Below are 23,768 nucleotides of genomic sequence, written 5' to 3' on the forward strand. Positions count from 1 at the left end.
TGCAATTTTAGTGCTAGCAGACAGAGAGCAAGCGAGCGAGTAAGTGAGTGTGTTAGAATGAGAGAGCGCATAATTTTTGAATACGAGAGTGGGGTGTGCGAGTGCTCCAAATAAGTTCGAAAATGGGAGCAGCAGGCAGGCAAAACACGAATCGAGCCGAACGCTACTGTTGTTGTTGTTCTTGTTGTTATTGCTGCCGCTGCTGCTATTCAGCCTTTCTATTGAACACACCCCTCAATGGGCAACAACTACGACTAACAAGGCGGCCGATATAAAAGAGCCAATGGAACAAAGCCAACAAGCAGCGTAACAATGCCGTCGCAGCAGCGAGAGCGCAAGCAACAATACAAAAGCAAGAGCGAGAGAGTGAGCGCGCGTATGTGTGAGAGCGCGCGCGGGCGTATGAGAGCGAGCACACGAAAACGTATGCGCTGTCTTGTTCGCTCGCACGATGCTTTACCTGTGCGAAGAGGGTTGCTGTCGCGCTCGCTCGCTGCTGCTGCTTCGTCGTCGTCGTCGTCGCTGCTGAGAGCGCAAACTGGATTCGACTGTAGCCGTGTCAGTCGCAATTATTGCGCAGACAAATCAGTCAGTGAGTAGCTGTTGAGCCGATCAGACGCAACAGCAGCCGTAGAATTAACTGCCAAATCGAGAAAAAAAAGAAACAAATATACATAATTAAATAAAAGACAAATCACATTGTGATCAAAGCGCAGTGAAGTGACAAAGACAAACAAGAACACAAAGTGCTCGCTATTATTTCGCAAACAATTTGTTAAGTGATAAACCACAACGTACTCCAACATAATGGCCACATTATCGACGCATCCCAACTACGGTTTCCACTTGGGTGCCGGGCAGGGCTTGGAGCTGCCCTCGCCGGGAGATTATGCCACACAGGGCTTGGGCAATGCCCAGCTCAGTCCCAGCATGGACATGGATATCAAGCGCGTGCTGCACTATTCACAAAGCGGCGGCTTGGCCGCCAGTCTAGCTGCCATGGGCGGCTCTCCGGGCGGCGGACCAGGCGCTCAGGCAGCCAGCAACATGAGCCACCACATGGCGCATCACATGCAACATGCTGTGGCCGCACAACAGACGCTATCGCCCAACAGCTCCATTGGCTCCGCCGGCAGCTTGGGCAGCCAGAGCAGTTTGGGCAGCAGCGGCATGGGCGGCGGCTTGGGCATGAACAGCGCACACAATGCAGGCACAGGCGCCGGCAATGGCTCCATGCATAGTTTGGCCACATCACCTGGCCAAGAGGGACACATCAAGCGGCCAATGAATGCGTTTATGGTTTGGTCGCGCCTGCAGCGTCGCCAGATTGCCAAGGATAATCCCAAGATGCACAACTCGGAGATCTCCAAGCGTCTGGGCGCCGAATGGAAGCTGCTCGCCGAGTCGGACAAGCGTCCCTTCATCGACGAGGCCAAGCGCCTACGCGCGCTGCACATGAAGGAGCATCCGGACTACAAGTACCGCCCACGTCGCAAGCCCAAGAATCCGCTTGCCGCTGGACCACAGGGCGCGCTGCAGATGCAGGGCAACATGAACATGAACATGAACATGAATATGAACATGAATATGGCGCAACAGAAGTTGGGCGGAGCTGGCGCGGGCCCAGCGGCTGGCGGCTATAATCCATTCCATCAGCTGCCGCCATACTTTGCACCCTCGCATCATCTGGATCAACCCTATCCGGTGCCATATTTCACAGGCTTCGATCCGCTGGCGCTGTCCAAGCTGCACCAGAGCGCGGCGGCCAACAATCAGACGCACAAGGCACATCTGGAGGCACAGCAGGCATCACAGCTGCCACCCACATCACTGAGCAGCTTCTACTCCGGCATCTACTCGGGCATGACGGCGCCTTCGCTGTATGCCGCCCACTCCGCCAATGCAGCCGCCGCCGGACTGTACACCTCCAGCTCGACCAGCTCGCCGGGCTCCTCGCCGGGCACCATTACGCCCAATGGCATGGATGGCGCCATGGACAGCGCACTCAGACGGCCGGTGCCGGTGCTCTATTAGAGATTCCAGCAGCAGGGTGTGGACGGATGGACAGACAGACGGTTGGAGTCCCAGAGTAAAGTACAATTAGCATTGTTGACGCGTTCCCAAAGTGATCCACTGGTTTTAAGTCTTTAAAAGCTCTAAGTAAGACACTCGCATTTCTCTACCCTTTTCTCTTTCTCTTTCTCGCTCGCAAAAGTCTCAGCAAGAGTTCTTAAGCAACATTCCTAGCCAATAATATTATTATTATTATTATTATTATTATATGATAAACTAATAAACAATACGTATGTATATTTATAATTTATTTTGTCACTAAACAAAAACTAAACACAAAAGACAAAAACAATTAATTGTAAATTAATTTTATTTAGTTTTAAGCGCGTGCTCTTTGTTGTTCTCTCATATCCTAACTCAAATTGTAAATATGTCGCTAAATCGTTATTAGAGTCAAAGCACAGCCCAAAAAACATAAACAAATTAAACAAAACAAAACAACACACACAAAACAAAAAACATGCATAAATGTATTATTAATTGTATTAAATTTAGTGAAAACGAAAACAAAGGTTTATGCTTAAGCCACAAATATTTAAAAACTAATAAAAAGCAAAGAAATTCATTAAAAAGAACAAACAACAAAAACTTTTATATAAAGTGTATTCATTTTAAACAAATAATATACAAATTGCTTGCGTAATTTCTCACTTGTTACCAACAATGAAACTATTTTAGCCACATGCAACTTTTGGCCAAGAGAGCCTTCATAGCAATTACCAGCGCTGGAGTCGACTATTGTTAATAACCTTGCTTACTTTTTGCCGTTGGCTTTTGATTTGATTCATGTTTAATTTGATTTGCAGAGTGAAATATTTTGTGGTATTAATTTCTATTGATTAATGCGCTGTTTATATATCTAGGGGCCTTTGTTCATTTTTGGCGCAACGGGGTATTTGGCTATTGAAATCTTAGACCAAACAATTTTTTGTTGTTGTATGTATGTTAACTTGTAATAATAATAAGAATAATTGCAGTCATTAATAAATCCACTGGCTTTGTCTTTTTCTATAGTCTCTGCTCTAGCAATCTATATGCATTGTTTATTCCATGTGTGTGTGTGTGTGTGTGTGTGAAATGTGTTAAAATATCAAATATTGTTTATTATTGTTATTGTTGTCACTGTCTGTTTGTTGTTCCAACAGCAACAGCATTAATTTTACAAATATTTACTTTGCATTGACGTGAATATAAATTCCATAAAGATTGATTTTAAATTCTCAAATTGTTGCTGACTTTCTACAGTTCGCTTTGCTGCCTGCCCCACCCCCAGCCACAGCACAACACCAACAGCATCAGCTACCTATATATTTATATATAACTAGTTTGTGTGTACAAAAATAATTTCGTAAAACAAAGGCAGTTGACAAAAACAAATTGCAGCTATAATAATTTCTGTTTTATTTTTTTCTGATTTTTTATGAGTTTATTGCCGGATTAACGTTGCCGGAAAGCAAAAGGAGTGTGCAAGTTTGTTTTTCTTTTTACTTTTTTTCTGGTTGCGGCATGTTTTGTTTTACCTGCTTCGATGGAATTTCGCGACCCGGATTAACCACCGACGATTGGTCGCGACGTCATCTCGTTTACGTTTCTAATTTTCTTCGCCGTTTTTCCAAATTGTTTTGTTTTGTTTTAACAGTCTACGCTTCTCTCTTTTTTAGCCGAACTGCTAAGCCGGCGGATTAGCGCAACGGATTAGCATAAAGGTGATACAATTTGCAACAATAATTGTCCTTCGACTTCAGCAGCAACAGCAACAGTAACAACAGCAACATTTTTACATGGAAGCAAACTCGGCCATAAAATTCAAGAGCCATAACAAGCTAGAAAATATTCAAAGCCAAGTATTTTTGCCAAAGGGGTCAAGCAGCGCGGTTGGCGTTAGCGGGTGGTTAACGTTGCTAACCTCCCACACCTCAACCCACCATACTACCCCATTATAAGCAATATGGCGACACGTCTGTCTGTCTGTCCGTCTGTTGTAACTGCGTCTGGCATTAGAGCCCAATTTGTGGGTGGTGGCTTTTTGTCAAACTGTTTCATATTTTTCAAAATGCGCTTAGGGGGATGACTGCCAAAGACACACTGTGCTACAAGTTATGAAATTAAGAAAATAATTATATATTTTTCAGATTGCAATTTATGCATTTTATATATATTTGGCATTTATTTAAAAGTAATTGCTAAATTGCTTGATTCAGTCAGTTTTTAATTTTAATTTATTATATTTATTTTTTTTATAGATTTTCACAACTTGCTCAAATATTATTCAATGCTCTGTTGGTTTCACTATTCTGAGCTCAGCTAGGTTAAGTGCATAGATTTTAATAATAATTAAAATATATAGCAATAAATAAACATTAATTAATTAAAAGTAAAATGTTTGCAATTGCTTGCACAACAGTTTAAAAAAGTTTAGAGCTTATTCTTCGAATTTCTTTCGATCTGTGCCTCAATTTTGTTGTGCAGTGTTGTTTATGCCTGCGGACATGCAGCATATTGTTGGGGGTGGCGCGTGGTTGGCAAGTAGCAAAGCGTGGCGGCTTTTAAGTGCTAGTTTGACATTTTTTTGTCGTCATCGTTCTTGTTGTTGTTGTTGCTGTTTGTTGTTGGGGGCAACGGAGAAGCTAACCAACCAGACCGTCAATAAGTCGCAGCTAACAATTAATTAAAAGCCTCCGCAGCGAGCGCGCACTTAGGCAAATGAGCAGTCGAGCGTTCGTTCGTTCGTTGGCGGCCCACCAGGCGTATGCGCACTGTCAACTTGGGAACAGCATTTGTCAGGGCGCGTCAAAGCAAAATGGCAAGCAAATGCAGCAGCAAAAGGATCTGTATGGATGCGCAACTCGACGCGGTGCTCGAGTGTTGTCAACAACGTCATTAACATTGGCATGACGCCAAATGGAAATTAAATGATGATAAATTTGCAACAAGACGCAGCGCAGCGCATTGCGCTGAGTGTGTGGCAGCAACAGGAGGCGCTGTGGCATTTGCATAATAAGCGAAACAGTGAGACGTACCGAAATTTGATTAGGTGCCCAATCATTTGTCAGGAGCTGCCGACAAGCGTCAGTTGACGCTGCGGTCGCAACCCTCCCAACTCGACTTGACGGCAATTGATGAGCGATAATGGTGATGATCAACAGGAGATCGGCAGCAAGAGCTTTGCACGTTCACATGGCAATGCGCAGCTTCCGCATCCTGACCACGTGCACGGGTGCGGAGCATTAGCTGGGAACGCCCGCCGCTAAAGCCGTCGAAACGGGGTAAGCATTGCTTGGCTGCTGCTCATCCTGTCTTAATGCCTTATTGTTCCTGTCCAGTCAGTCGCCAAAGGCGCTGTCTCTATGAAAAGCATTTTTCATAACTGCTCTCGAGCGTAATTTGTTTCCTGTTTACGCGCAGCAGGACATTACGGCTGCATCCTTGTCCGTGTGTGTGTGCATTGGCGTATAAATTATTGCTATAAGCCACCACCAGCACCACCACCACCCAGCACCCAGCACCCAGCTCAGCATTGGCCATGTGACCCCGACTAGATTCAAGTGTTTGCCCATTAATTTGCTGGTTAGGGGAGTGGCAGGGGCAGCGGCATCATTGCTGCAAATATTTGCATAAATTTGTAATAATTTTATCGTCAATTTGTATTTTATTAGCGTGTTGCCAGCCACTCAGCCGCACCACCCAAAACTCCCCCAAACGCAGTGTCGCTCTCTCTCTCTCTCTTTCTCTCTGTCTTGCTCTCTTTCTTTCTTTCGCACTTTGTCTATTGAGTTTAAGTAGCGCTTGGCTTGTTATTTATTTAATTTTTTGTTTTTTGTCTGCCTTTGATTTGTGGTGCTCATCTGTCGCTGCTTGCGGTGTTGGTGGTGCTCATTATTTAATTTTTTATTAATTTGTTCAAAATTTGTCACTTTCGGCATTGTCTGTGGTGCTTTTTAATGGGCCTTTGATGTGGCTGCTTGACAAATGTTTTTTTTTTTGCTTTAAATTAAAAAAAAACAGAAGCTAGCGACATGAGTTAAATGAAAATTATTTAGATATCAGGCTATGAATAAACATTTATTGCTGAGCATTGTGTGAGAAAAGCAAATAGCTTAAGTTAATATAAATTATAATTAAATAGCAAGTTTGAAATAAAATATATTTGTAGCGGGAAACAAAATAAAATGTAGAAACGTCAGAAACAGAAGCGTAAAGACTTAAATTAAATCATAAATACATAAAAAACATGAAATAAAATATGAGCAAAAATATTTCAAATTCTAGAGGTACTTAAAATTAAATTTTGAATTATATAAAAGTTAAATAAATATTTTTTACAATTTGTAATTAAGACAATCAAAAATATATGGAAAAAATATATTACAAGTGTGCAATTTAAAAGTTAGTTTAAATATACATATATAAATAAAAAAATTAATAAAATTATATATATAATTATAAATAAGCACTGAAAATGTTTAAAATTGGAAGTAAGCCCAAAATTTAATTAAAATATATATAAATTTAATAAAAATTATATTTTAAGCACTGAAAATATTTAAAATTATAGGCAAGCCTTCGATATTAATTAAAGTCTCTAGAACTGTGTGAATGCCAGCTCTCAATTGCTTAACTAGAAAATCTACACAGAGAGAAAAGAGAGCGAGCTAAGCTCTCAGTTGCAGCTGACGCTGGAGCTGAGCCAGCAACTGAGCCACATGTGCTATCAATCCAGAGCAACTGCCACAGCAACAACAACAACGAGGCACGAGAACAACTTAAACATGAACAGAGTTTGGCAAACAGAGCACAAACAACTGGAGATTATTATTGTTGTTGTTGTTGCTGCTGCTGCTGCTATTACGACATAATTAACTTCTCGTTTACGTACAGCTCGACAAGCGATTACGTAATACAGCATTGTTGGGGAGCTGTAGTAGGGGTGGGGGGTATGGGATTAGACACAATGCGAAACTGTTTACATTTTGGCAAACGGCAACGGAAATGCAAGCGAGCTCTATAAACTGCTTACTGAGGCTGGCCAAACAAATAACCCGTACAGTCCAATAGATTGACAATGGATTGAGCCGACCCAGCAGCGCCAGCTGCTGATGTTTGCGACAAAAACTCCAAAAAGAAAGCAGTTAGAAAGCAATATTATAACATACAGACAGACGAACGGACGGACGGGCAGATAAATAGAAATAGAAATAGTTTTTATTGATAACTGGGGCGCATTGTTGCTGAACTGTTCAATGGGTTAAAACGCCACACAGCTGTTGTAACCGTTGTAAACGGCAATAGCTTCAGGGATTATAACTGTAAGAACCACAATAAAGAGAAAGAGAATGAGAGGGGAAAGGCCAATGGCGCAAAAGGCTTAAACGAAGCCCACATAATTGTTGCCCATTGTTGCAGACTAATAATATTTAATAACATTTTGGCGTTAACTTGGCGAGCAAGTCCCCAAACCTCCCTCCCCTTTCCATTTCACACACTCAGACTGACCTTAGTCTCATCAACGCCTTGACGAATCGTAAACAAAGCACAATTTGAGTAATCAGCTTCATTCAACAACAAAATTTATAAGAAAAAAAAACGTGTAGCCCCAAGACTAGTTAAATAAAAGATATATGAGCATCAGCCTCGAATACTCTTTCTTATGCAGATTGCGTTAGTGACTCAACTTTAAGCTCATAAATGTAAAGCTGTAAAGTGTGAGCTGCAAATTTTTTGTTTAGGGCGCAGCTTTAGTAAATGTTTAAACAAATTCAGCTGCAGAGTATAGACAATGTATTAAACCTTTTTTTTTTAGGCCTTTCCCACAGTGTAGCCAACTTCACAGTGGTAACAACAAAAGCGCTTAAATGAAACAAAGCCCGCAAACAATGGGCGCGCATTATTTTCTAATTTATCGCCATTGTGCGTTGTCTTTCAACAACAACAACAACAACAACAATTCAACAACAGCAATGTGCTCAATGCTGTTGCTGTTGATTTTTGACTTGTTATTGATTTAAACAAATCGAAGCGCAGTTGTTAATGCGCTTTTAATGAAGTCTCATGACGTAGCCAGCACTGCCACTAATAATTAGTATTAATCTCAGCAAAACAGATCTGTCTAGCTCTCTATTTTAGTTGTAGATTAATTGCATTTTGTTAGAACAAATTTGCCAGTTGCATGCTGACACGCAATGTTACTGGGTTGGGCTGTAACTATCATTGTTTAAAACTAGTCTAGGGTAGGGCCATTACTTTCGCTTTGGCGCAAGTGTGACAAATGTTACGTTCCAATAATTATGTAAAGAATCGCTGTAAATGGCCAAAAGTAATGGCCCAAAGGTTTGGCCCCAGCATTTAATCAAAGGCATACAATTTGATGAGTCTAGGGTAGGGCAAATAACAACTACGAAAATCCTGGAATTCCATGCTTAGACTGCCGCGTAAACATTGTCGCGACAAAGTCAATTTGACTGCGAGTCCTTGCGCCTTTTTTTTTGTAGTAGTACTGTTAATTACCAGCAGCGCTCAAACAAAGCGAGTCGACAAATTCCTGTGTAAAAAATCAAATAAAAATATAATATAAACAACGCGCTCGAAAAAAAAATGTGAACAATCAATTAACAGCGCGAGTCCCGTCAACGTTCTATGCCAACAACAATGGGCAACTACTGTTTGGTACGGATCTACAGACAGGTACAGCTACGTACATATATAGCTGCAAACATGGGCGTAGTCAGCAGTTAATTTAGGAGGAAATGTATATGTAACATATGCATTTACTTATATAAATATATATTAATATTTATTATAGTTATAGTATAGTAATTATATTTTTATATATTGACAGGGTTCGGTACCCGAAATTGATGCTGAATGGGAAGTTATACACTTTGTACTTTGAATTGAGTAAAAGTAATTTTCCAAAGAGTTTTTAATCGATCTCTGATTGAATGCTGAGCACTGTATTATAATTTATCAGAATTTGCAATTGTATTTTCAGCTTCTAGAAGTGCGCAGCTGATCCCTCAGCCCCCTTGTTAATAGCTGTCTACGCCTATGCGCAGAGCTGGCAGCGCAGCTTGCAGTTCTAGCCTTAAGTCTACACAGCAAGCAATACATAACCTCAAAAATGGTGAGTAATGCTTTTATATATAATATTACTAAAAAAAATTCTAATAAATTCCCTTTTTTTTAATGTATTTTCTGTAATTTCTAGAGCTTAAGCTGATTTTAAATGGAATTTTCTTATACTTAAAGTGCATCTGCAAGTCGACTTGTTACCTTGGCCTATTTGACTTAACTGGCTAACACTAAATGGTGGCAAACAGAGCGCTGCGGAGACTGCGCTTTTGGGCTCGATTGGCTTCTAATCAGCTGTGGCAACTGCTAAATGCAACTGTGGCAACTTGCATGTCGGCATATGCAAATGAACAGTAACAACAAGAGCAGCAGCAGCAACAGCAACAGCAAAGCGTCGCCTCAATTGTTTATTTTGGCCATTTGTGAGCTGTTTACTCATGTAATTCATAGGGCTGAACGAGTTTTCCACTCAGTTGCGCTTGTTGTTGGCCCGCTTAACACTCGATTGGTTTTGTTGTTTAGCACGATATCAAAATATGTGCTACAAGCTCGTATATCATTGATCAATGCGTTAGTCTCTCACTCTCGCTCACTCTGCTGATCATTTCCACTGCGCTCTGGTATCATTAAGGTTCATTATTGTTTATTTGCGCATCGATGTCCATGTCCAAAAAGCAAAAGGTGTTTTTGTATGTTTTCGTTTCATTTTCGGTTTATTGTTTGATTTCTTTTTGGGTCTCTCGTCGTTTGTTGTTTTTGTTTACGCTCGGGCACCATTGCAAATTTGGTTTTGTTACCAAAAACCTCGTCATTTATATAGATGCGAACATAATTACGTTAATTCATTGTATCTGACTGTATATGAGGGTAGCCAATTGCTATCTCGCTCACACACACACACACTCAGCAAATAACCCCCCCAAGTCAAGCGGCGATTTCTTTGCTCGTTGATTTATGATGTGACGGAAGTTTAGTGTTTTGGAATTTATTAGACAAAACATTGGGCCCAGCAGCTACTGGGCTCGGATTACAGCAAAATGAGCAACTGCAATTGGTAACTACGGCCAACAATGCCAACAAGCCAAAGGACTCGTATGTGTCACCCAAAAAGGACCAACTACCAACAATATACCACGCTGACAGCAAAGTGCGAACTCCGCGCAGTTTGGCAACTGCAAGTGGGTATGAGAGTGCTCAGTTACTTCAATAGGTTTCATATGCAGATATGTATATGTAAAAAAAATTACAAATTGAGCCGCAAACTACGAAGAATCGCGGACAAATTCCAAAAAAAATAAATCCAAAGTGTATAAAAATAACGTAGCGACAATCTTTGCTGAAAATTATTAAGTTCTTGATTATTTTTTGTCGTCAACATTATAACTATTTGCATTATTTTTTGAGCAGCATTAATTTTATTTATTTAGGGGAAGAACAACCAATAGGGGTTCCCAAAGGGGAATAACATAACCAATGAGCATTTTTTTTTTAACCTGCTCCAATTTTTTTATTTATGTCTGCACTATAAACACAGTAACTGTTTCATGATTGGATTCAAAGGAAAAACTGATAATAAAGCACTTTAGATTAGCTGTATTTCGATTATAGTTTATGTGAGGATAAGAAATTATGAGATTAAGACGCAACTATAAAAAGTCGCATTAGCAGCGTTAGCTGCTCAGTAGTATTTTGAAATGTTTCAACTCGACAGTGTCGTAATCTTTGTTTTTCTATTGGTAGCACTTGCTGAAGGCTACCCTGGCAGCTATGGTAAGACTGTGAAGTAATGCTAAAGCACCTAAAGCTAATCTCCGCATTTCGCTAGATTCTCAACACTCTTGGGTGAAAGGAGGACTCTCAGAGGTTGTACCCAAAAATGCGCTAATTGGTGGATTCAATGATAAAGGGTATCAACTGTATGTAGGTCGCCGTATTTATAATAACAGCGTACTTCCGGCACGTGTAATAGTCGAGACAGGAGTATCAACTGCCAATTGGAATGACACAGCCTGGGTTATCAATGGTGCTACATATCAGTTGCTGGTTACGCAGCCAGATATGGATTATCTCTGGGTGCATAGCTATAATGGTTACTATGAGCAGGGAGCAATTGCTGTTGGCACCTCTGATATGAATGAACGTATATTCATATGCCGCGCACAGATAAAAAACGGATTGATGTTTGGGTCACTCTATTTGAAACAAAATCGTTGCGTTATAGATGGCAATCTTCTCACTTTATATGAGGTGCTGGTGGCCAGACCAAAGTTTGAACAAAATCCGAAGTTGCAAGAATTCCACAGCATGCCGGGAGTGCCGGAAAGTGAAGACTTGCCGATAAGCGAGCAAGTAAGTTCAGCTGAAGAGACTACTAACTAAAAATCTAAGTTTCTCCAGAATGAACCTTTGAAGACAAATAATAAATAAATTGAAGCATAGAGATCAATTGCAAACTCTCAAATCTAATCTTCTTTTTGGTTAGTTTTAGTTCCAATCAAAGCCGTTAAAGCTTGCACTCGGTGAAGTTAGCTTTGCCTAAAATTTCGTAATCTATGTTGTACAACAAATCTATAAAAAAAAACCGCTTTAATCGAAAGATCGGCCGCTCTTAAAATAAATCTAATTTCGCTGAATTTTTTTCAAGAGGATAATAAATGCTTAGATTAAGAGGTTAACTGCTCATTAGTCTTTTGAAATGTTTCAACTGAATTGAGTCGTAATCTGTTTTTTTTGTTTCGGTAGCAAAATTTCTAGTACTTCCAGGCGTAGTTGTCGAAAAGAGAGAGGTGCATCAATACTTTTAGAATAGACGGTATTCAATATGAGCTGCTAGTTACGCAGCCAGATATGGATTATATTATCTACAATGGTTACAATTTGACAATTCCTACTATACTATATATATCATTGTGACTTCCAAACATAACGTAGTACGCCGGAAAGTGAAAAGTGCGTCAATTGTTAAAGCTTGCACAGGTGTGTTTGGCTATGAGCGAGCAAACAAAGGCTGCAAAATAAAGCTACAATTAATTCTGTAACAATTGGGCTAATGGACTTGGGCATTGTCTAAATAAAAAACAAACAATAACAATAACTTTTTGTCTCAGCAAGAGTAACAACTATAGTTTTGAATAATACTGTGTATTTCTTTTTTATTATTCTGTTTGCGTTTGCTGCTGCCTATAATAAATTTATTTACACTTTGTTGCGTTTTTTAAACACACACTTTTTATTTTGAATTGAGATTTTGGGCTTGGGGGGCGCGAGCCACAAGCAGATTGTAGTCAAGGACAATTTGCAACCCCTAATTGCTGCCCACTTGAGAGTAATGCTGCTTATCTCTGCTCAGGCATCAGTTGGTTGTGTTCTCACACACACAGACACACACACACACACACACACACATCAAGCTGCATTTGCTATCATTGCTGCTTAATCGGCAATGTTTGTGGCAAGGCTAATTTTATGTTTATCGTGGCATCAAAATTAACCAAAGCCCTAAAAAAAGGCGTTAGCTTTAGCTAAGTCTTGCGGTCTCACTCGCTCGCTGCCCTTGTCTCTCAGCAATTTGAGTTGACTGTGGCGTTTATGGGCCAATTTGTAAGTTCTTTTGATGAGCGTTTACCAATGTAGCTACGCTTTATGTTTATTGCCATCATTTACCTAATTTATCAGCCAACAACAACAACAAAATAACTCATGTGCATTTGACTTTAACTTGGCTTTGAGTTGTTGCTGTGTAGCACTTGCTAATTTTTATACAATCGACTTTGATAAGCAGCTAATTGTTTAAATCGTTATACACTTTGAGCACTTTATAAGAAAGCAGCAGTAATTTTATATTTATATGCAGGCCAAGATCTAAAAGCGCTTTAGATTCAATTTTGTAAATCATATGACTAACTTTCAATTTGCGCTTCAAAGTGTATACAGAAGTTGGCATGCTAGAGTTTCGTGCTTCTGCTCTTATTTTAGTTAGCTATTAAGTTTATTTTCGCTGCTTCGCTAGTGACGTTTAATATTTGTTTTAGCCATTAGCAGTGTATTTTGCTGCTGGCTTAGCCAATTGTTGGCTAATCATAAGAAAAACTAAGCGTATTTTTCCATAAAGCTTAACTAGCTTAGCCATGGCACTCGGCGCTTTGAAGTGCTTCACCCCAAACTATGTGAGTTTCCATTTGATTGCAATTTGAAAATATGTTCTCACACAGAGAGAGAGAGGCAAGTCTGGACTTTTGGAGTAGCGCGACTCGAGTGCGCCCACTTAACCAGATCCGCACAATGAAAATGTTTTGCGCCGCGTTTTTCCCACCCTCTGGCTGCGTTGAAAAATCGCTCGCGCCCATTAGAGCGTGTTTAATGTTATTTATTCATTAGGTTTAAGTGTGCGCGAAAAATAACAATTACCAAAAAAATAGCACAAAAAAATATATAAAGCAATTTTTTGTGCGCGGGGTCAGATTTCCCAAAATAAAAAATACAAAAATATAAAATGTGAAACGCAACGCAACGATAATTGAGTGGCTACGTTGATGCTATGAAAACACGAGTATTATATTTGTAACAAAGAGCAGCTAGGCCAAAGGATCTGGAGCAGCTGTTGTGGCGGTGTTGTCTAAAGCGCCGGAAGTTTGCTACATTGTGTGGCAAAGATAACTCGAAAGCAGCTGTTAAATGGCTATAATGGCATTGGCTTGATTAAAGCATAAACTTTATAAAATGTGCGACTCAACACTTGAAACATTAGGGCAGGTGCCCAGGCGAGCGGCACACACATGGTGAGCCATGTATGCCCATTGTACGCTTTGACAATTATGCGCTTGTGTGAGCGTGAAAAGCTTCGAGACTGGAGTGCGGAGCTTGGAGTTCGTAGCTGGGAGCAGTTAAGAGTTGGCAGTCTAGCTTGGCAGCACTTGAGCGGCTTTCATTTAATTAGCCACAGCTGACAGTTGGCTAAAGAAAAGGAGCAATCACAGTTTGGCAGTTTACAAATCTGTGTGTGTGTGTGTGTGTGTGTGTGACTGTTAACTTGCCACACTTGAGCTTGAGCTTTGCGACATGCGGCATGCGGCCAGCTGCCAGCAGTTGAGTCGGCCGGCGGGTTGAGTTCACCACTTGACGCAGCCTCAATGGCTACAAAATGCAATTTATAATAACATTTCACTTTGCAATTACAATATAAATTGCGCGCGGCATTTAAACAGCTTCAACTTGCGACTGCACTCGAAACATTTCAAGTGCACTGCTGAATTGAAATTATATGATTTTTGTATATATATATTTTTTTTTGCAGTCATAAATCAAAAATTACAAAATGTGCAACGCAGTCAAGCATTAAAAATTAATTATGAGCATTGCTTGCTGGCTCGCTTGCACCTAAGAATTTCTATGATTTATAGAGTTAGGTAGTCGTAAAATTGAGTTATGCGGTTCCACATAGGGTAGCGCTATGCATGCACACACCCCATCTCATTTACAATAGTTAAAAGATAAAGAAACTGCGCTTAAGAGGCGCCAAATGTTTGCCAAACAAAGCGTAAATTATGAAAATTATGAATTGCCTCTGGTTGCCTCAACTATAAAGCATGTCTCGCATATATAACTTCCAACTTACGCTATAGCTTGTAACCGTTGTCGATTGTCTAGCCAATGACATCTTTATTAGTTTCCACAACGCTGCACTCCTAGCCCTAGAAGAGAAAGTGTCAAAAATTTATAATGAATTATGATGAATTGCCTGGCAAGCAAGAAAGGCCTGAGCTTAAGTAACTAGTTCCCGCTAGGACTAGTGCGTAGCTACTTACTAAGCAGCTCTACTTTGGTTGTGTGCATTGCTTACTGCGAACTAGTTACCAAGTTACACTCACACTCAGTTTATACGGCGGTGCCTGCTTTGAGTGTACGCCGTGACATTTGAAAGCCGCTTTGACATTAATTGTATTAATTCCTTGGCTCGGCGTGTCGCCCAATTGAATTCATTTTTGTCATAAACAATTGCGTCAAATTAAAAAGCCAAAGCTACAGCTCTTGGATTGATCCACATTCAAGTGGCACGTGCTTTTTGTAGCCGACTGTTTTTTAAGGTGAAACCGTTGGCATTTGTGTCTCATTTAGAGAAAGGTGTCTATTCAAAAGCTGCTTGCGACGTTTACAGCTTAGCTAAGCAGACACTTGAGCCATAACGAGCATTGACAATGAGGAATTCATATGCCAGAGATTGATGGTGCGACGCCATTTTGTAGTCAACAAGTAGCTGGAAAGAGTAGAGCGTAGTTTCGATTTCCAGATCGAAATGATAAGACAAGCGATTCAAGTAAATGGCACAAGGCTGCAAGCAAAACAATTATTCAAAATTTAAATAAATAAATACATTTATGAGTTTTTTGCTACCTTATGTATAATAATTATTCCTAGAACTGTACATTAAAAAGGCAATAATATATATATATTATAATATTTATATATAATAATATATTCGTTGAGTACCTGTCTCCAACATTGTTGGCATTGGTCTGATAATCTTCAAGAATGTTACCCTAGGCTGATCCATTGGAGCAATGCTCTGCTGGATGCCAATTTCGATGGCACGGACATCAAGACGATCAACTGGCGACTCGTGCATCATCTCTTCTGCATTATCATACACAAAGACTCGATGTACATCACCGACTGGCGCTTGGACACCAGCATACGTCTACATAAGCGCACCGGCAAGCAGGAGGAAATCATGAGGCGTGAACCCCAAACGAATCGCCTCTATGGCGTCTACGTGTCCAGCGTGAGTATTTTATTTGGTCTTCTATCTTTATTTATGTTTCTTTATTAGTCTTGCCAATAGGTTAGAGACAGAACTTTCCAATTATATTTTGCCCTGTACTTGCAGCAACTGCACTAACTCTATCTAACACGCTTAGACCCCGGCAAGTATGCAATACAAATTAGCTGTAAGCACAACAGAAAGTGTTTCTATAATAATAACTAATCAAGTTACATACAAAAGCTCAATGTCTTTCACTTGGTTTGCTCTGCTCTGCTCTTTTGCTTGCTTTTTGTCCCTTTGGCTCAACAGTCATAATGGCAGAGTAATTAACGCAAATCGCAAATTATAACAAATGGCAGCGCTCAGCCAGCATAAAGTTTTCTTTATGTATCTTTTATTTTCTCCCTTTTGAATGACAATTTATCATAGGCCATATGACGGCCCATTCGCTACACATGCGCATAAACAAAGTGGACAATGGGCTGACCAGCCAGTTTTCCCATTTATATATATATATATAGTAACATATTTAATGTCAGGCAACAACAGTAGCTTTGGCGCTGCTGGTATGTGCAACAATTTGACCGCAGTTTGCGCATATTTGAACCCAAATTACTTGAGATAAATGCGTACTTAATTTGCAGACTTTGAGTGGTGGTATCAAAATAATAATCAATGTGCCATTATCCTTTCAACGGCAGCCTCAGTCTCCAGCCACTGGCACTGGGCACTGTGTGAAGATTATAAGCAACACGTTGCCAGGGCTCAGGGCTCAAGCACCATGCGAAAGCCAGTCCAACCAGTTTGCCAAACTGAACCCTCCTCTAGCTCTAACTCGATGTGTGTGCGATGCGATGCGATGCGAAAAGTTTTGTGGCTTTTGTCTTGGGCTGCCCTAAGGCGGCGCGAAAATTTGGACATGTTATGTGTTTGCCAAAGTTAAATAGCTGCCGCTGTGGGGTTCAAAGGTTAAACAAGGATTTGGCATGTTTTTCCAAGACGTGCTAAACCAACAACAATAACAACAACAACCCCAGAGGGGCAAGCTCAAGAGTTTCTGATTAGCTTACACAATTCTCACATTTTCAAGCGAGTGTAATATAAAATTTTCGTGTTCAATTTTATGCTTTATGTAAATCCAATTTTAAGCAAGACAGGTAGGCGTTATCATCACAGCTATAGATTGAATTCCGAACCGATTTGCTTTGTCTGAAGTGGACGGTAACATTAAGACAAAAGTAAATCACAGCTTAGCGTCAAAAATGTTAATTTTATGGCTCAAACCCCGGCTACCTTTACGGCTCGAACTCATTTCGAAATTTATGCGCCAACTGTCAATGGGGGGCGCGCCCTAGCAGCAGAAATAAAACGAAATCAAATAGCATAAAAAAATGTATATATAGCTGCTTCCATTTTCGATGCGTAACGGTTTGCGTCCCGCATTATCTTTTGTCACAAAAAAAAACAACAAAAAATCATTCAAATCAATGCCAAAAAAAATAGAAACCATTAGCATGGTTTCAATCAGTGCAACTACCAGCAGCATTTTTGGTTATTGTCAGGCTGGTAGTCTTAACTGCAAGCAGCGGGTCAGTTATGTTATTAATGGTCTAAGCTAATTAACGCTAATGATATTAATATTAATCTGAGAGAAAATTCACATACGCTTTGCCGCTTGGTCACCTGTGAATGCATTAACACGATATCCAATTAAAATATTTCGCCATGATTTTCAATTAGTCAACATTTTAATTTCCTTAAGGCCAAGCACAATGCAATTGTTGGCTAAAACACATACACACATGAATGTGTTGCCATGTTGCTGAGTTTTAGAGCAATTAGCGTAGCCCGCAGATATATCAAGCTCAGGCACAGACTCAGGAGCTGGCGCTGGCTGCTGCTCCACATGGCTGTAATGAATTTACGCTACTTGAGTTTTAGCTGCGAGGGCTACAATGGGAGAGAGGCCTAAGCACGGCAACGGATGTGGAAATGCTAACGGAAATGCCAAAGCATGTGGAAACATTTGCAAGGATAATTAAAACGCAACTGGCAACGCAACTAAACCAAGCACTAAATCCAATGCACTTCAAGTGCAATTTGTAACGCGCCACTTGCTGCAATAATTGAATAATTGGCAAGCAGCATTAAAGCTGACCAGCTGACCAGCTGACCAGCTGGCCAGCGTACATACAAGTAACTTGTTATGATGAGCATTTAACACTAAATGCGTCTTAGCAGCAGCGTCTTTGTCTAAGGACCTCCCAGCTGTTGACAATTCAAAACGCAATTGTTCTTTTTTTCTTTTTTGTGAGTGCGTGCTTTTGTCTATGAGCGGTTGTCTTTTTGAAGATCTAGGCAAGCGCACAATTGTCAATTGTCGCAGCGAAAGAAAGAGAGAGAGAGAGTCTAAGCAATTTGCATTTTAGCATTACAGTTTTCAGCAGAACACTGCAGACCCACAGCAACGATCATAAAAAGGGCTTAACAACAAGATGGAATCGTGAGGCATCGCGTGCCTTGCAGCAATATTTACATATGAACTTGCAACCGCTTGCGCCGCGCTGCCTCCACTCAAGCTAAAGCCGCCGTGGGGGCATTGCATGGCTTGATTTATAACGTTTGTAAAAATATGACAGACGTGTCATATAAATTCTCATATTGTTAGCAAGCTGTCTGCTCTGTGGCGGCTGCAACGTGCCACATGCCACATGCGCTTTGTTTTCAGCTGCAGCTACACGTGCTGCTTGCCAAGTGCCAAAAGCAACAATAAAAAACACAATCGTATATCATATCGATCGTTTCGGTTTAGACTTCAGAGCTAAAGCTAAGCCAATATATAATATTTCTCACTAACTACAGCGCACTTTCTTTATAGCTAATGCGGGGAGTAGCGCTGCTTATGACAAACTTCAACACAACACCCATTGAGCTCTCGATCGTAAAGGGATCAGCAGTCAGTGCTTCGCGTAGGAGTGAGGCTGAGGCGTATTTTGTGACCTAAAGTTATTAGCCAAAGTGACCTTTTGGGCGGCTCGCGGGCATAAGTAGAAACAGATTTTGGAATTTCCGCGTGTGCCTGCCCGCCCGACCGACCGCCCGACTACTAAATGCTATTGTTAGCACTAATGCTAATGCATTGGCCCTCGAAACGGGTACTGGGCCTGTTTGGCCTTATTAGTGCGTGTTTATTGTAGTGTCAGGAAATTCCGTACTTAACCCAATGCTTCCAGGAAGTTGCAATTCGTGCGCGGCGATTAGCAGACGCGACTCGATTGCTTGTCAAAATTCACTTGAAATTTCACACTTTAATGCCATCAGTTGCTGTTTCTGCTGCTGCTGCTGTTCGATACGCTTGTCTATCGATAAACAGTCTATCGGCAATTTGATACGTAATCTTTGAACTCTTACACAATTGCTAAGCACGCAATACAAAAACATTAGCAAACAATTGAAATTGTTGAAACATAAATCCCCCTACCACCCTCGTTAGGCACAAAAACCCAGCCGCGTCCTTGCGTATCCTGTATCCTGCGCAATAGCCATGTGTTGGCATTGTTTGCTGGGTGTTTTTCTTTTTATTTTTGGATTTGATTTTTTTTCATTTGCGCGCTTTATTGTTTACAACAATCAACAGCAACAGTCATCGCATCGTTTTGGCATTGTCTGCTGGCATTATTACGTCTGATCTATATATAAATGTAAGTTAGCTAGGGGTAGGCAGTTTGTCTGTGTGTCTCTCTGAAGTGGGCATTAATTTTTATGTAGCAACTAAATGCGCATTTGTCTTGACTTAATTGCAGCTATCAAATTAAATTAAACAAAGCGCAACTGTACTACAAACTACGCTACAAACTATTGCTGTCTCTCTCTCTTTTAGCTTATAGTGGCCGTTGTCATTGCTGATTTAATCTGACATTTGGACAATCAATGCATCGCTGCACAAATTTTTCAATAAACAAATTTAGCAGCGAGTAAGAGGATCCCTTCGAAAAACATTACACAAAGCTACAATAGATACACACATAGATACATAGATACAGCTAGAGTTACAGTTACTTTCTGTGGCAGAGATTAGCGTTTTACGCTCGTTTGAATTTTTATTATGCTAAGCTTGGCTTAAAAATTTCCATTGTTTAACACTCAAGAGGGGTGGAATTGTTGTTTGGCATAGAGGGCCAGAGCCCAAGCAGTTTGGGTGGTGGCGGTCAATGTCAGAGTATCAACTAGAATCACTTGACTAAGTATCAAAGAGCAACTAAAACTGTTTAGTTTATTGTTATGCCACGTAGCAATAAAATACGTACAGACAGTTGGACAGACAGACGATCCTGGCAGACAGTATGTCGCCCATTGAACCGACAGTTGGTCTCTGTTCTGTTTGTTGAGCATTTAAAAGAAAATAGATTATGCCATGAATGAAACGAAATGAAATTTCAGAATGATCTGCAATTCTTTACTAATCTAACAGACAGCAGGGCGACATCGCTGCATTGTCTTCCCAGATCTTGCCAGACATGCTGGCGACGACGACCCAAGAGCCGCGCTCAGCTTCGGAGCAGGTAGTTCAGCCAGGGCTAGGCTGTCTCAAAGGAAGTGCTCTATTCCAATGGCCATTGTCCATTGTCCATTTGCCATAGTTTATGCGTCTGTCTGTTCTGTTCGCATTGTTGGCCACGCTTTTCGTAGAACAGTGTGTGACAAACAGTGGAACAGAAGAGCACAAAACGCACAAACGATAACAAGAGCTCGCATCTCTATAGGGTATGGAATAGAAGAATGCAGGCTAGACAACGACTTTACTGTTGACTGCGCCCCAGACAAAATGCATTTCATACTATACACATATATTATTGTATATAGCTTTTGTTCTTTATATGGCATTTATTTGGCTCAATGTGTTGCTTGCTTATTAATCTGGAAATGCCTCTCCAAATTGGAGTGTCATTTGGCTTCAAAGTTGGCGGGGGGAGAACGAAGGAACATAATGGGAAATGTTAGGGTGCAAGTCAAACACAAAAGCAATAAAAGTGTGAAGAAAACTCTATCAAACGAAAAATAGGAATAAAGTAAGGATGATACAAGTTAAGAAACGAGATCAGTTGATCAAAAACAAAAGAGCTGAAATAAAATGTTACCAAGACTGACAGTTGCCAAGTTATAGCTGCTGATATGTACAGTGGATACGCGATTAGAAGAAAATAAGTATACTAAGTATTCATTAATAAAATTGCTAAGTATCAAAGATAAGATTGTATTTTTAACTTAACCAAATACAGAATTCTTTAATCTTATCAAAGCAAAGCACTTGAAACTCTTGAGCTGGTCAAGCATAACAACTAATAAAGAATATAAATAGTATATACCATTGCTATATACTTTTGTATATATGTACAATGGGCAACCCTAACGCCAACGCGCCAGACAGTCTGTCGCCAACAATGTGCCTGGCCCAGAGAGTCTACAAAAACAATCAGCAGCTGCTCGCTCTTTCACGCCAATTGAGCAAGTTAATGGAAGCGATAGAGAGCGGGCGATGCAGAAAGAGAGAGAGAGAGAACTGCTGAGACAAGTAGCTGAACGGACATAAGAACACGAACAATGAGAGCGAGACAAAAGTAAAGACACAAGCCAGCAGGAAAGAAAGAAAGAAAGAAAGAATGAAAGCAAATAAAAGACAGTAGAGAGGATCACTTACAGTGCACACACAGTATGAGAGAGCAAAATACAAAACAACAATGGCCTCCTACACAAACTGATGATGATTATGGTGGTGGTGGTGCTGGTGGTGGTTGTAAGCGATCAGAAGAGAGCATGGAGCGCTACTATGGTAAATAGAACCCGTGCTCGGGGCATTTGACTTTTGTTGTGCGCTTCACTTTATTTTCATTTGTTTTGGGAATTTCCCAAATAAAATAGATTTAAAGCCAGACAATGGCCAACAAACAGGTAGGTAATGCCCTGGGATTGTCGTCGTCTAAGTACAGTCGAGCCGAGCTGCAGGATGACAACGATGACAACGCCAAACACCTGTGTTGTTTAGTAGCCGAGCACGGAGTTTCCCAGGCTACAACCAGAAGGTGCAAACAAACACAGGAAGGAGTAAGTAAGTTGCTGAGCCTAAGCCGGCTTTTACTTAGAGACCTCAGGCCTCATTGGACTTAGCCAGTTAGCCATGGCCAGATTTAAATGACCGCAGCTCAGCGGTGATTATTATAATTAGAAGCCGCATGCAAATCTGTGGGAATTTCTAGGCGTACGTCTAGGCTCAAAAGTTCACACGCTAGCAAAAGCTTGCAACCCAAAATGATTTATGTCTATTCAAAACTATTGCAATAACAACAGGAATTGCCACCAAAAAATAGAAACCAAATCAATGAATTCGTTAGGCAATCGATTGTCAAACTAGAGCACCCTTTGCTCTAACCCTAAACCGTTGTTATTATTTTTTCTTTTTGACAATTCTGTAGTGCCGTCAAGAAATCAAATGCGACCCGCAGGGCAACCCTGTGAAAGATCAGCACAAATTGCGAACTCTCACCTGCGCAGTTGACAAAAAATAAAAATAAGAATAACTAAGACTATAAAAAAAAAAAAAAGGGTCACGCGAAAAAAATGAACGGGGTTGTCAATTGGGTTTTCGACTTGATTGAGTTTTTGCGCTGATCCTTCGATCGGGTTCAGAAAGGTGCAAAATAATTGAGCACAAAGGTTGCGCAGCAAAAGAAATTTGCAAGCATGTAATTATATGGGTCTGACAAAGGTCGTGGAAAGAGAGTTGCAATTGAATTTAACTCTTTTGTTGTTTATTTATTGGTATCAGCGAGGAGTGCAGTGAATCTGGAGCTGGAGATGCGAAGCAAAAGGGGTTTGATTTCTGTCTTAAATGGCAAACAATGTGCTCCTGATTGCAATAACATGCAAACGAAAATAACAAAATCAATGAAATGGCGCCAAAAAATTAAAGAAAAAATATTATACAAAATTTAGAGCAAGCAATTGATCGATCGTTTGCATGTTTTTTAAGTTTGCAAGTCAAAGTAACATGACGATCGTATTACGTATATAATTTGCATTAAGGATATTGGCAATTGTCGAAATGAACATCTGCACTTAAAGTCAGGCATGGAAAAGGCAAACGCGATCACTTGAGATAAATAAGAGAGCTAACTAACATTCAAAAGTGTCAACTTACTCCAAACCAAATTCGCATTCAAATTCAAGCGCATTGATCCCATTCAAAACCAATCGAGTGTGTTTGAGTCGTGTCGGCAATCTATTTGCCGATCTATATGCAAATCTTTGAAAACACAAAGATTCAATTTCATTGCGCAACAATAGAAAATTGCAACCGTGGCGAAAATAGCAAAACGAAACTTAAAACCTCCCCTCGTTGCAAATACCCAACTCATGTGCAGAAACTTTAGTTGTCAATTGGCAATATCCCTAGCTAAAGATCGAGAAATGTCAAGACAATGTGAATTTGCATGCATTTCAAATTCATTGACATCTCGGCGTGCTACTGTTTGTTGATTTTTAATTTATTTTTGATTTTTTGTGCTGAGCGTCTGACATTCATTTTTCATTTTCTAGTGCCTAAGACAGCTGCTCAATTTTTTTGCGGTTGCGTATGAAGTGCATTGCGCATTTATTTCCTATCAAAGTGTTATCCATCATTTTGATGGCTCTGCTGTTATTGTTGTTTACATGTCTTGGCCCACTCGTAAGCAAAAAAAAAAAGTCACACACATCTTGTAATTGAATCTTTTATCCTGCGTGCACATCACTGGGAACCAAATGGAAGCCAGGCATGAAATTTAAGCGCGTGGGCTGAACTTCAAGCACAATGGGCGCAAGCATAATAATT

General features: G+C 40.4%; 2 protein-coding genes across 2 annotated transcripts; both read left to right on the top strand.

Moving 5' to 3' along the window:
* The first annotated feature begins 617 nt into the window (after positions 1-617).
* LOC108598838 (SOX domain-containing protein dichaete) lies at positions 618-2,242 on the top strand. The gene has a single exon (XM_017985592.1). It carries the CDS (start codon positions 808-810, stop codon positions 2,032-2,034), a length of 1,227 nt encoding a protein of 408 aa, XP_017841081.1. The 5' UTR covers positions 618-807; the 3' UTR covers positions 2,035-2,242.
* Positions 2,243-10,833: 8,591 nt separating this feature from the next.
* LOC108598196 (maker731) lies at positions 10,834-18,905 on the top strand. The gene is made up of 5 exons (XM_017984812.1): positions 10,834-10,911; positions 10,967-11,490; positions 15,356-15,390; positions 15,682-15,919; positions 18,780-18,905. The coding sequence occupies exons 1-5, from the start codon at positions 10,836-10,838 to the stop codon at positions 18,903-18,905; spliced, it is 999 nt and encodes a 332-aa protein (XP_017840301.1). The 5' UTR covers positions 10,834-10,835.
* Positions 18,906-23,768: the final 4,863 nt, after the last annotated feature.

The sequence above is a fragment of the Drosophila busckii genome, chromosome 3L, assembly GCF_011750605.1.
Source record: "Drosophila busckii strain San Diego stock center, stock number 13000-0081.31 chromosome 3L, ASM1175060v1, whole genome shotgun sequence".
NCBI classification, from domain to species: domain Eukaryota; kingdom Metazoa; phylum Arthropoda; class Insecta; order Diptera; family Drosophilidae; genus Drosophila; species Drosophila busckii.

Coding starts and splice junctions, on each gene's coding strand:
- LOC108598196 (XM_017984812.1), top strand. CDS start 10,836: ATGTTTCAACTCGACAGTGTCGTAATCTTTGTTTTTCTATTGGTAGCA. Junction 10,912..10,966: donor AGGCTACCCTGGCAGCTATG/GTAAGACTGTGA, acceptor GCATTTCGCTAG/ATTCTCAACACTCTTGGGTG. Junction 11,491..15,355: donor ACTTGCCGATAAGCGAGCAA/GTAAGTTCAGCT, acceptor TTCATATGCCAG/AGATTGATGGTGCGACGCCA.
- LOC108598838 (XM_017985592.1), top strand. CDS start 808: ATGGCCACATTATCGACGCATCCCAACTACGGTTTCCACTTGGGTGCC.